The 14,180-nt window shown below is 33.3% G+C and overlaps 1 protein-coding gene across 9 annotated transcripts in view; it reads right to left on the minus strand.

Annotated features, from left to right (window-relative positions):
- LOC126968051 (protein sprint) overlaps window positions 1-14,180 on the minus strand; it is a 331,292-nt gene that overhangs the window by 131,205 nt on the left and 185,907 nt on the right. For 4 of the 9 annotated variants that reach the window (XM_050812829.1, XM_050812834.1, XM_050812835.1 and 1 more), the window contains exon 2: window positions 10,455-10,915. The exons of the other annotated variants lie outside the window; for them this stretch is intronic. In XM_050812829.1, coding sequence (XP_050668786.1) covers window positions 10,455-10,867 — 413 coding nt within the window. In that variant the 5' untranslated portion in view covers window positions 10,868-10,915. The remainder of the gene's footprint in view (window positions 1-10,454; window positions 10,916-14,180) is intronic. 9 annotated transcript variants of the gene reach the window in all.

A 14,180-nucleotide genomic window follows, 5' to 3' on the forward strand; every position in this document is an offset into this window, starting at 1 on the left:
TTAATTGTTTCTACAGCATGTTATGCGAAATGTAATTAACAAACAATGGGATAAAGACGCGATGAGAACTCATTCCTTAGTCCTAGTTCATACATTGTTATAACTGTGCAAATATACTGTCAGCTGCACAAACAAAATATGTAAAAACATAAATAAAAAACCTTCAAGTGAGAATGGCATGTTTGAATTGTGACTTCTTTAGACGCGTTGAGAGCTTCTATATAGCTAGTTAGACTTTGCTCAGACTTTACTCACGTTTGCTGAGTGTAAGCTTAGCATAATATTTGATTTCGTTTTTATAGTCATTAGACAGCTAAAATTATGCTGAGCTTAAGCTAAGACAGCCCAATGCAAAAGTCAATTTCACGTTTTATCACACTTAGCTACGTTTTAACTAAGTAAAGTCTGAGCTAAGTCTATGTACGCTTTATAGATCTAAACCTTTTTTTTTTCAGAGATTTGAAGCGCCACTCACGAGCGTCCAGAGAACTAATTTTGACGTATAATACAAATGGCTGCGAAGGAACGTACAATACTCTGAAGTATTTTTACATTTTGAATTAATTTCGTTCGTTTTCTGTGCTATTTATACTTCAAGAATGAACTTAATAAAGTACTCATTTTTTTTTATAAATAGTTTACCACCATATATCGATGTTCGCTGAGGTAGTCATCACTAGTTTTAGTACCACAGACTCTCGCTACATGGCCAACAGCGCCAAAATAGCGAATATCAAATAGGTACAAAAGCACTTTGACAGCCGCTATGTCAGTGGTATAGTAGAGGTTAGCGTAAGAGCGTTAAGATGTAACTAATGTGTCGGTTACGACTTATACCTAGTAACAAGCTAAACAATTCCATAGAAATTTATTCAGACAAAACAAATCTTATAACTATATTTACAATACTATGACTACATAAAAATCTTAAATTTATGCCTAAAATCGGCAGGCCGTATCAGTCGTCACGCCAGCATTAATGAAATCATCCGCAGGGCATTTGCCGCTCTTAATATACCCGCTGTTTTAGCCTAATGGTATTATCCGCCGCGATGGCAAGCGTCCTGATGGAATGACGCTGGTGGCTTGGGCACGGGGAAGGGCGCTGGTGTGGGACGCGACTTGCGTAGACACTCTGGCTCCTTCTCATGTCCAAGTTACGTCAGTTGGTGCTGGGGCTGCTGCTTCGACTGCCGAAGACGGCAAGCGTCGCAAATATGTTGGTCTCAGTGAGTCATACATTTTTGTGCCCTTTGGTGTCGAGACACTTGGCCCGTGGGGCCCAGAGGCGCGGAGAATGTTCAAAATACTATCTTCGCACAATAAGGTTACTGGAAACCCAAGCGCTGGCAGCTATCTCGGGTAACGGATCAGCCTAGCTATCCAACGCGGAAATTCTGCCAGTATTTTAGGTACGCTTCCACGAAATGATAGTTTTAATTTTATGTAGCTAAACAATTGATTTAAAAACACGTTCCTAAACTATTAAAATATTTTTCAATTCAATCCATATTTAACTAATTTTCGTATTAACTAAATGTTCAAGAGCTGAACTTACTTAATGATAAATAATCACCGATGCAATACATGTAACATAAATTTTAATTGCAACGGCTATAGACAATAGAGTAATCACGAAAATCGCGCCTCGACAATCCGCTTACAATATCGATCTTAATTAATGCCCAAAGCGGTTCAAGCTAGGGGCTATCTTTTAATTGCCCTGTCGTTCAACACATCAACTAGCATTCGATCAGGCCAGCCCTGCAGTATGCTATTTTCAACTAAAAGTAATTTTCAACAGGCTTGTTCGTTGGAGCGATGACATGTCAGTCTAATGCCGTTATATTTTGACGGATCCACTAGTCATTATATATTTATCCCTTTTTGTGAGTTAGCAACGCGAAACATTCAACAGATGGTAAGTGCTACGCCCTGCCCACTACAATGCAGTGCTCGCGTTCTTAGAAACCCAAAATTCTGAGCGGAATCACTATTGCGCTCGTCACATAATATACTAAGCACATGATTAGTAAGGTCCGGGCGATAATAATATTAATTTATCCAATATGGTCCCGTGTCCGATGATTCGGTCGGACAAAACCCGATCATGTGTTTAGGTTATAATAAGTTGAGTCTCATTAGCCCAGTAATTCCACGTCCTACGAAACTCTTCAAACCGACACGTAATTATGTATGCCCAACACTGCTTTACAGCAGAAAACTCAAGCTCGAGTAAACTACATGCGTGTAAAATTTAAATAGATTGGTAGGTAGAGCTATATCTGTATATATCTACAGTCATGTACAGCAAAATGTAGTCAGTTTTAGTATTGAATTAATATTATTAATAATCAGTTTGAGAAAATTTAAAATACAGCAAACAGTTATGCTAACTAGTAGGCTCCTATTAGTTAGCATAATTATTTTTTAAGAAATCACTAATCTATACCTAAGGCAAGTCCTGTAGCAATGTTTTGATCTTAAGGTTGGCTGGATTAGGTTAGCTAACGATAAATATAAAGAGGTTTATAAATACATCGGTTATCGATCGACTTGTGGATGAAGCGTCGAGTCATTACGTTTTCTGAAAACCGAGAACTCGTATCGACGCATTTCGATGAATCATCGGGGAACGATTTTCCTGTAAGTCTGATATGGGATCGTTAATTCTAGATCAAATCTAGACTGCATTGAGCTAGGCCGGCTCTATGCTCTATGCTATGACCTGGGGCGACCTCTATGGGTGGCAGTTTGTACTTCCAATCAGGTGAGCTTAGTACTTGCTCGATTACTCTAATGATATAAATATAAAAAGTACCTTATTATAAATTCATATAACTAAGTATTGTTTTTATTTACTTTATATTTTAATGTTTGATCAAAATTGCAATTAATTGTTTGCATGATACTGTAACAAGGAGTTCTTATCCGCATATAAGTACTCATTGTTGCATATTCTATTTTAAATTTGAATATTGTTGCGAATGAGAAAAAAAATCGAATTAGAAATTAGAGAAAGAAGTAAAGTAAGAATGGTCAGGCTTTGGCTTATATTTAATATTCATCTAAATGTTTAATGGAAAGTGAAAGAAAAGTACCAGAGAATATTAGATTGTTTTCGATCCCGCGTGTGAGGGAGGACTCACGCGCTACAATTCCTTTATTTATTTAAGGTTTGTGTGAATTGATGCATCTACAATACTCAATAACTCTTGTTTTTACGTATTAATTTACATTTACTTTTTTTGACTTAGTCGTGTAAGGTATTGAGTATTTAACGTTTGAGGTTTTTCTTGTTACATCACTTTACATCATTATATTGTAATTGAAATGATTTGTAAAACGATCGTGTCTTTACTGAATCGTGTCTGTACTTATCGTGCCTGAAATTTACGTTTAGTATAAATAAATATTTTTGTAACAGAAATTAATTTTCTTTATTCGCGGTAATGTGTGGCGTGTCATATATAATGCAGTTATCAAGAATCTTTCTGTCCCGTAAAACCAAATCTTTCAATGAGTTTTCTTGAGCGGTGTTTACACGACTTTACGACAAAGTATACAGTGTGTTTAACATCAGGTTAACCATAAACTCGTGTCAGATTGATGTGTTAATAAGCGCTATCAACGTCATGAACTGCCATAAGGTATCCCAATTAATAATGAATTTATTTAATTGTTAATATTTAAATACTATTTAATATAATTATCACTATGATAAGAAATAGCTATAATAGCATATAATATTAAGATCTTTAGGTAAGTTGATTCGTGTAAGTTGCAACTAACAATAATTGGTATGTTATTATTGTTTGTATGTTATTATTGTTAGTTGTATTTTATTATTGTTAGTAGATTTCTTTCCCTTAGTTAATTAACTTTTTTATTATTACACCTTATTATTATGTTTTTGCTATGGAAGAGCGGGGCCTCCTACTACAGGCAACTCTTTGCTTAAAAGGAGACCCCAACACTGATTGTATTTTGTTGTATATTTAATTGGTAGCATCATCACGGTAGACGATCGTGCCTTACATAAGTCAGAGCGCTAAGTTGGAGGAGGCACTACTTATTGTGAATTCTAAGCGCTGCCCAAATTGTATTGAGTCAGTATAATTATTATTGGAAACTGTATATTACAGATATTTCAGTTTCATTAAGTGCGTTTAAATTACCAACCCCTTCTAAACTTGTTAGTGCGCCTATTTCGTAAAAAAAAAATTGGAATCCTTCAAATCTACACAGAGTGTGTATTACTTTATACTTAACACGCACTCGGTCAAGCTAACTACCACGATTTATGAGATACAGCCGCTGACTGATGAACGGACAGACAGCGGAGGCTTTTAATAGGGTTTCTGTTGGTTACCCATCGGGTACGGAACTCAAAAACAATTGAAAAAATCATAGTTTATAAGTGAAAATTTACTAAACTTCTTAAAAATCAAAACATACAACAGCAACAACCTTGAATTAAAATTGTGTCACTAGATTTTCCATTGGTGCATCATATTAACAATGCTGGTACTCTGCCAGATTTTACAAGGAGATACTTTGTATATATCTTTTACCGCATTGTATAACATTATAATTGCAACCTTCTCTCAACGAGTAGGCAGGCGTGACGGACCTCAACTTGCCCCGGTACAGTAACATATTTCAATTTTTAACTTTATATATGCCAAGGAATACCATGATACACTTTCCGCAGTCAATGTTAAAGTCAGTGCTACTTGTAAACGTTAAATTTGACTTAAACATTAATTATAACAACTAATATGATGCAACACAGCCTTAAGATATTAACTCTCATTAGCTCAATAATTTCACTAGCTACGGCGGATTTCAATCCGAAAAACAAAAATGCTTGACTATACCTACCTAGCCTGCACTTGTGCAAAGCTCCGGATTTCTAGGTTCAGACATTCTGTGCAAGAAACCCTTGTATACTTAGTATTCTTGGTTAATTTTTTATGTTTTTAAAGTGATAACCCTCACTTCTAGGATTAATACAGAGATAAAATTTGTAAACAAAATTGTATGAACGATGCGGGACTCGAGCCCACAACCTCTCGCGTTCCGTGTGAGTGCTCTTCCAACTGAGCTAACCGTTCGAGTGACGTATCGTCATAAAGTCTTGTATGCTGTGTTCAACTCTCAGATTGTGGCTTCATCTACAGGATCTACTTTACAGTTGATAACCTGCTCAACCCCAATATTTGCATATTAAGAAATTGTCTTCAGATGTCGCTCTTGCAAGTCTAAGCAATTTGTCAGATCTTAGATCAGTTAGAAGAGCACTCGCACGGAACGCGAGAGGTCGTGGGTTCGAGTCCCGAATCGTTCATAAAATATTGGTTTTCAAATAATATTAGTGTATTCTTGGTTTGCAAACAAAAGCGGTTATACAAGACAAGTCAAATTTAGAAATTCATTATAAGTATCGCTTTAGACCCAAGAGCAGCATAACGAAACAATTTGTTAAGTGGTGTGCTAGCGAAGCATTCATTGCGTTCGTACGGTCACTTTGAGACAATTAGAGACGGCGCCAATTGTCCAGTGAATGGACCTGACGGTATATTAACGACCACACACAACACAGCCGCGATAATGTTTGTAACAGCTGATAACATAACTGTTATGACATTGGCCTATTTTAAGAAAAAGATAATTTTGCGTTAGACACGAACGTTATACCATATTTTGACTTTATTAACCTACTTCGAAAAAGAAGGGGGCTATGAAGTAATGTGTTTTTTTAAGCTTTTTTTATGAAAATAAGGGACGAGACGAGCAGGACGTTCAGTTGATGGTAATTGATACGCCTTGCCCATTACAGTGCCGTTTAGGATTCTTGAAAATTACAAAAATTCTGTGCGGCAATACAATTGGTGTCGTCACCTTGAGACATAAGAAGTTAAGTCGATCAGTTTTTATTAGATGTAGCTTAATTAGAAACTACACAAAGGAAATAATTTGAAAAAATCTCATGACAATTCAACTAAGGCTGAATAGAGGGAGGATCTCTACATGGTTTCATTAAGGAATGCTTACCTTCCGAATTCATCACCAGATTAGTTTGACTGTACTATTTCTATCGTAAGTCGGAACCCTTTAGATTTGCTTAGTTATACGGTACTTACATTTTTTTGTTTTTAATTTATTTTATCAAAATACACACTATGATTACAGAATATTCCAATGTATCGCATTGTATCGCACTGAACGTTGTCGCACCTTCAAGGCTTTTTATTGCTGCACAGCAACTTCAGAGCGAACTGTAAGTTTAGCGAAGGGTATTTATTACTACACACACTTACATGTATAAAAAGAAATTGGCAAAAAGCATTTGAGATTATTAAAGTAAAAAAACTGCTTTACTTTTGTTCAAAAAACTTCTACGCAAGGAGAAAGTTCGTTTTGTTCACAATCGTGTTCTAAATTCGACGAAATTATTTAACGTTACAGCGTTATTAGAGGCTATTATACAACGTTCGTAATCGTTATAAATTAAGGTTAATTATAGTGTTTGATGTTATGGCCGATGGTCTATAACGTCAAACGTAAACATGTGTATAAAATAACTGGAATATCTTAGTAAATAATTATTTCTATATTATTACAAAACACATTTTTTTGGTTAGGTTATTACCAGTTGTTAGCACCACTTAACCATGCGATATATATATATATATATAGGTACATCGCATATATACATTAGGCAATAACTTAATTACTCATGGATTCCACTATTAGAGACATTTTTTTAAATTTAAAAGAATTATGTAAGTATAAAAAAAATTGAATCGGACCATATTCGACGGATATATGAGGTACAACGAAGTATACAAAGTTTATTATCTTATAATATATATAAATTATGGGACACGGTTGTTTGTCCGCGATGGACTCCAAAACTAAAAAACGGATTTTAATGGGGATTACTTCATGGAGTGCAGTTTAGTCCAACTTGAGAGATAGGATAGCTTTTATTTCGATTTGGGACCCATAATTATTTTATTTTCAATATTTGTTTTGTGTGGACATATTTTCTATGAGAAAATTTATTGACGCACGGTTTGACAGTTCTGTTGTGAAACAATTTCATTATAACAACAGGGAGCATGTTTTACTAAATAATTCTTGATGTCTTCAAATATTATTGGCAAATTCCTATAAAACAGTATTTTTTTATTACCTACAGAACAACGTCTGTCGGATCAGCTAGTAATATATATTTCGTAAAAGTCATACCATTTAGCAAAGTATAACACATTTAAGCTATGCGTCGCAAAAAATTATCATAAAAGAGCTGGAAGTGTCGTGTCAAGTGATCCTCTAGTCTCCATAACTTAGCATCGAGTGCACGTCTCATCCGTCGTGTTCACCAGACTATAACCTTCTTCAGTTACGATGTACCAAATTTTCATGTCATTTATTCTCAGCTTACATGGGCACTTCGGTGGCATTATCACATTTCTCTCCACTTCAAACACGTTTTCCAACAGCTAGTTTAAGAAACAAAATATTACAATATAATTAGAATAAATAATTCATAAATATTCATACTCACATTAATTTAAAAAAAAACACAACCGAAGTAAAAAATTCATAAAGACCAGTTTATTAATTTACGAAATGCAATATTTTTTTATTCTGTAATAATAAAGTAAAAAGTTGAACATATAAACACAAAATAACACAAATACTTTATTATATTATTAAGATCATAAAGCAGATTAAAGGCTTTAAGATCAAATAAAATTAAGATAATTTACTTTAAAGTTCCACATGTTTGTATATATTATGATATTTGCTATTTTATACTTTGATATCCACGCTTATAATGTATTTTTATGTGAAAATATTTAGCTTTGTAAATTCTTTAAAATGATTGCAAGCAATGTACATAAATACATATTACTAACAAGTTTTCAAGATTGTTTGAAAATTACCATGTGGGTAGACATATTATACAAATATATTATGTTAATATATGAAGTTACAGCGATGTCCTTCGGCTAATTGTGTAGGTAGCGATCAAGAATCCATTACATAATGGGTAAGATCCCATGGGACGATAACCCGTCGCCGGCAACCGAGACGAACTTATTGTAATGAGTGTGACGGGGATATTTATGTCCTGCTGTGCATCCTGAATACGCAATAAGAAGGCTATGTCGAATATATATTAGCAAAACTCGCAATCCGTTCGCAGCTTAGGTATTTCCAGGAGATTAGAGATATAGAAAGAAAATTGTATTTTTAATATATAAAAATGTTGTAATTTAGAAAATAAACATAATTATTGATGAAATTTTCAGTAAATGACTAATTATAGAAAAATACAGAATAGTTATGAGCTTTTTTCACATTTTTGCTTTTCAAAGATAGTATTTTTTTAATTATTATTTTTTATAATTATTATCATATTGATGTTTGGCATTCTAAAACCGCGCGTTTTGTTAGAAACTTGTATTGCACACCCATTTTGTGGAATCAATTACTGGCTGCAAATTTTCTCGAACTAATACCAGTTTAGAACCTTCAAGCATCAAGCAGCATACTTCCATCTTAAAGAACAGCAACGCATCTCTTGATTCTTGGTGTTTTGGATGTCCATAGACGGTTACTTCAGCACTTAAACTCACATAAGCCTCTTGCCCGATTGTATCCCACTTATGTTAAAAAAAATAAAGTTTAACTTGACTTTGACAGTTTAGCTAAAATATCTCAGTACTGTCATTTTGGTAGAAATTTTAAAACCTATATTTATTAATTTGAAAGGTTTTTAAATTTGGTCAAAAAGAAGCATTTTAATTGTAACATTATACGAGTTTAACTTAAACATTATATAATAGATATGATATTCATATAATTATTGGTCATAGCAACGGTTAAAGTAAATATAAGTAATAATAGCTTTGCTGTAGGTAATTGTCCCGCTCTTCTTATGACGAAAATATGCTTAAATAACGCAATATATATTCCTTTTCATGATACAAAGGAATTTAATAGCCTCAGGGACTAAGAAAGGATCTCTAAAATCCTTTGACAAAGACCTACTATAAGATAGCTTTCTGAAGGAAAATCTCCGCCTTTAGTATAAATATGACGATAACAATTTTATATCGTGAAACCGAGAGTACCTTCACGTTAACAAAATAGTACATCATTTTTCTCGTGTTTTGTTTATTTTAGCAATTTGATAATTTAAAAGACTAAAATGTCAAGAATTAGAGAATGGAAAGCATTTAAAGATATTTAATAAAAAAAATAATAGTTAAGGTTCCTGTCGTAATCAATATTTAACGCTAAAGGTACCTACCCAAATAAGAATAAAAGCTATGTAGAGATTCACACGACCATGAATATAATATAAATTTAGCTTCATAATTAACCAAACCTGTTACAAAACACACTAAATAAATAGACATAGACGATAAAAATATAAATAGACAGTTTTATTTAACCGAAAAACGCTTAACACACCGATAAAGCCAAAAGTGACTCGGAATCCTGGCTCGATAAAGACACCCTCTAATAAAATCCCGAAGTACTAAGAGGTAGATTATTGGAGAGCGTCTTATCAACAAATAAGCCTGCCCCAAATTAAGTGGACGAGAATTATAGACGAAGTTTCTATCCACTGCGAATAAAGATAATGAGAATACAGATAAGATAAATCCTGCAAACCATTAATTTAGCAAAAACAACAATACTGATTTATAAATATTTGTCTCACTTTGACAGCGAGAAACGTGTAATTTTCGCTTTACCAACAATAAACAATTTGACCTTTTCATAATGAGGACAAGGTAACTCAAAACATAGTTAACGATTTCAGAGGCAATTTCAATTATTTTTCGTACACTCGATTTAAAATCTTGTTTGTTAAATGTTTATAGCTAATAAAAGTAATATTAGGGAGCGAAACTCGAACAGGAGGAAATGAAAGCGACAAGAGAATGAAATTGGAAAACTTGTTACAAAATTACTCGGAATGAAAAAGAAAATAAATAAGGACCAGAAAAGTTGGTGGTGCGTGCCCCTTTGTATTGAATTTTTGTGTGTCTATATTTAGTGAATTTAAATCATTCTCAGTAATGAATTACTTTGAGTGAAAATATTTGAAAAGCAAGACAAAAGAATATAAGTTAGCAAATAAGATAAATCCATCAGCGTGATTCAGAAGGAATGTCAATACTAGATTATAACTGCAAAGTTAAATCTGATAACATATTAGTCATTCCAATTTACATAAAAGAGTCTTTCCTATTTCACAACTGGTAACAATACAAATCTGAAATGGAAAGATTCCCAAAATTATATATTAAGTTCTACATTGCATAGTAAATGTCTGGAAATGTTTAATGGGGTATATAAATCCTGATTCGATTACATTCTTCTTCATTAAAATTGAAGTTTGAAATATGAATTTGCGAACTTACCTTTTATTCCAGTTTCCGATCTCAGCGTAGCGACGGCCGTTAGAACATCCGCTCCTTCTCACTTCATTTCCTTTAAGCGTCTGCACCGAGTTCCCGTTAGGTGTTAATATTCCGTTCGAGGCACTGTTATTATTTCGCTCCCGATTCCTGGGAAACGTTCCTGTGCCAGGCCGGAAAGTACCCAGTTGAGGACTCTCCTCGGTCAACGAATACTGCTGAAGTGGAAGGGTTACGTTTCCGCTCCAACTCTTTCGATTTACGGCGAATGTTTTAAATGTTCTGTTTCCATTTGTCGGCGATGGTGTCACGCCGCAAAAACTACTTCTATTGTGGCTGTTCTTTATAAAAGCACTGTTCTGCAGCGCGATCTGAGGCTTTATAGGCACCAATGGCGACGCCTGGTCAACAGACATCGTATTAATAAAAGTAGAAATAAGCTACTTTTACGTTCTACATCTTGTCTGTAAAGAAAGAAATGACAAATGACAAAGTGAAAAAATACGAAATCGTAAAGATATCATCAACACATTTACACTTTTACTTAGGTCGTAATTCGAAAAATTTAACAATTGGTTAGACAAACACACTCCTGAGTGGTAATGAAAATAATCAAAATATGTAAAAATTTTAGCTCAACAGATTTATTAGAAGTCAATTGAAATAAAAAGGCTAAAAAATAAAATGTCCTTCTAATCAAACGACAGCCTAATTAAATTGAGATGGTCAATTTAAAACAATCTTCAGCACATCAAAGTTCAGTGACCTAAGCCAAGCACAAATATGACTAAGACGGAACACTTAACTCTTTACATCGAGTAAATGCTTATTTAATATCTTCTAACCTAAAAATTTTAGTTAGATAATAGTTGAATTTATTTTTATTTATTTATTAGTATTTATTGAAAACTGTAGATTTAGATCCTAATTAAAAATATGTTTACAATAATTTTTATAGTATTATTTTTAAACACTATTACCGTTAAAATAAACAAACACACCTTCTGTTTTGTGAGTAATTTTTCGGCGAGAATTTCAAATATTGTTTTAATAATCTCGAGAGGTTCAAAAGGCTTCATACCATTGTCAAATTAATGCATTATCTTTTTAACTATTCTGGACGATAAGCCTAATCAATTATTGAGTTCATAAAAATACTCATATTTCGTTAATACGGAAATAATTTTACATTTCCAACACATGAAGATGTCAATATTTTTTTTTTATGAAAATAAGGGACGAGACGAGCAGGACGTTCAGCTGATGGTAATTGAGACATAAGATGTTAGGTCTCATTGACCCAGTAATTTCACTAGCTACAGCGCCCTGCAGACTGAAACACAGTAATGTTTACACAATGCTCCTTCACGGCCGAAATATGCGCCGTTGTGGTACCCATAATATATCCGGCATCCTGTGAAAGGAGCCTCCCACTGGTGAAGTGACTCTTTTGGATTGTTGGAGCTATGAAGCAATCAGGCTGCAAAATTGGTCTAATTTAAAGATAATGCCTTTAAGCCCAATATTTTAACAACGCATTTAAATATAACCTATATAATTATTTCATTGACTAATGATGCAATTAGGCAAGTAACGAAGTCTCACAATACAAATAAAAGAAAACATCCGAAAATATTTATTATTTTCCAATAAGTTCCTTATTAATTTTGTTTTGTTTGATGTTCGTCTTATTCAATCAACAGGAAACTTTTACTTATTAAACATTATTTGCATCTGTTATGTTTTAATATAGAAGTCATGGTTCGTCACTGACTTCTATTATTTACCACTGGACTGGCGGCTGTTAAAGTGCTTTTGTGCCTGTTTGATATTCGCCATTTTGGCGCTGTTGGCCATAGCGAGTCTCATCTCAGTGATCACTACGATGACGACCTCAGCTAAACTAACATCGACAGATGGTGGGAAACTATTTCCAAAAAAAAAATGTGTACTTTATTACGTTCATTCTGCAGTATAAATAACACGGAGAACGAACGAAATTAATTCAAAGTGGAAAAATACTTCAGAGTACATTACGCTTCTCTCGCAGCCATTTGTATTATACGTCAAAATTAGTTCTCTGGACGCTCGCGAGTGGCGCTTCAAATAGGCACAATAAATTTGATGTCAAACATATGGTTACAGCCTGTCCAGTGATATTTATACAGGTCAGTGTGGTTCGTATTGAGCATAAGCTAGTTGCTAATAATGAACTAACTGTCAACAATGCTAATGTATCCATTTCTCTTTGAAAGTCACTTTTCAATTAGACATAGTGAGCAATGGTCAGGCCGTTCTCACTTATCACGAAGTATTTATTACCTTTTTTCTTGAGTCTTACAATTAGGTACAGATTGTATTCTTCTTCTTTTTTATCATTTTCGGGAGAAATAAAGAATTTTCGTAATAAAAGGTTTCAGAGTATTTAAAATAAAAAAAGATTACTCAATTTAATAAAGTTCCATCGGGATGTAAGGAATTAGATTATAACTAAAAATGAAACTGGATAAAAAATGTAAAATTACGACCAGTCTCAATCATTTATTATAATTTCGAGAGAGTTTGTATTAATTTATGTATTTCAGGAATTTTATTTTAAAAAACCCGCTCAGTTTCTTGCGCCCGTTCTGCTCAGGTTTGACGCACACTGTTTTGAATGGGTGGTAGTTTTTGACGTTCAATAAGTGATTTTAAATTCTATTTTGAATAAAAATATTTGAATTGAATTTATCTTATCCTAATAGTTATGAGTGTCTTGTGTAGTCAAATTTCGACCAAGAATACTTATGAAAGTTTTCTCACTTAACATATTAAAATTCATGACAAGCCGACTTGTGTTCTCGAAAATTGTATTATTAAGCAAAGGCTGTTATAACTTTACAAGTTGGTATACACGTGTAATTCTAAAACATTGACGAACGTCTTCGCCTGTCTGAGTTTAATCATTAGGCAGGGAATCAAGTTAATTTAAGCAGATTTGAAATAAGGTTTATTACTTCATTCATAGCCGAATGGGTTATGAGAGACTCTTCTGTTATAGTTGCTAACGCTATTATAGCTTCGCTTATTATATATATAATAAATGATCTGTTAATATTTAATTGTTCATTTACTTTAACTTAAGTATAATAATAATCTTGGCTTTATTTTGAGTTATTTTTTGTGTATCTAGATTATAATTTAATATATATACATAACATTTTGCAACCGGTTCTTCATTGCTCGGATGAATAATTAGCAATTTTTTTTAATCTAAAACATAGCAGCAGTTCGACAACCCATCCCGTAACAAATTTCAAATACGAAGAGTTTCAGAGAACAGCTACATATTAAGGTTGTTTATTAGTAGATGTAATTTTACAAATATCAGTGGTTAAGTATAGGTATATCGATCGCATCGTTACAAGATAGTTTCAGATATAATTACCCTCTCAATATCACTATCTCTCTACTCTATCACGGAGCTAATAATATTCATTAGTGAAGCTTTATTGATAACTATTAATTTGTGCCGGTGAATTGAAATTATAAATGTTAATCTTAATATATATAAATTACGTGACACGTTGTTTGTCCGCGATGGACTCCTAAACTAATGTACGAATTTTTATGGGGATTACTTCATGGAGTGCTGTTTAGTCTAACTTGGAAATAGGATAGTTTTTATTTCGATTTGGGACCCACAATTAATTTATTTTCAATATTTGTTTTGTATGGAAATATTTTCTG

Source organism: Leptidea sinapis, chromosome 14 (genome assembly GCF_905404315.1).
Source record: "Leptidea sinapis chromosome 14, ilLepSina1.1, whole genome shotgun sequence".
Classification (NCBI taxonomy): Eukaryota; Metazoa; Arthropoda; class Insecta; order Lepidoptera; family Pieridae; genus Leptidea; species Leptidea sinapis.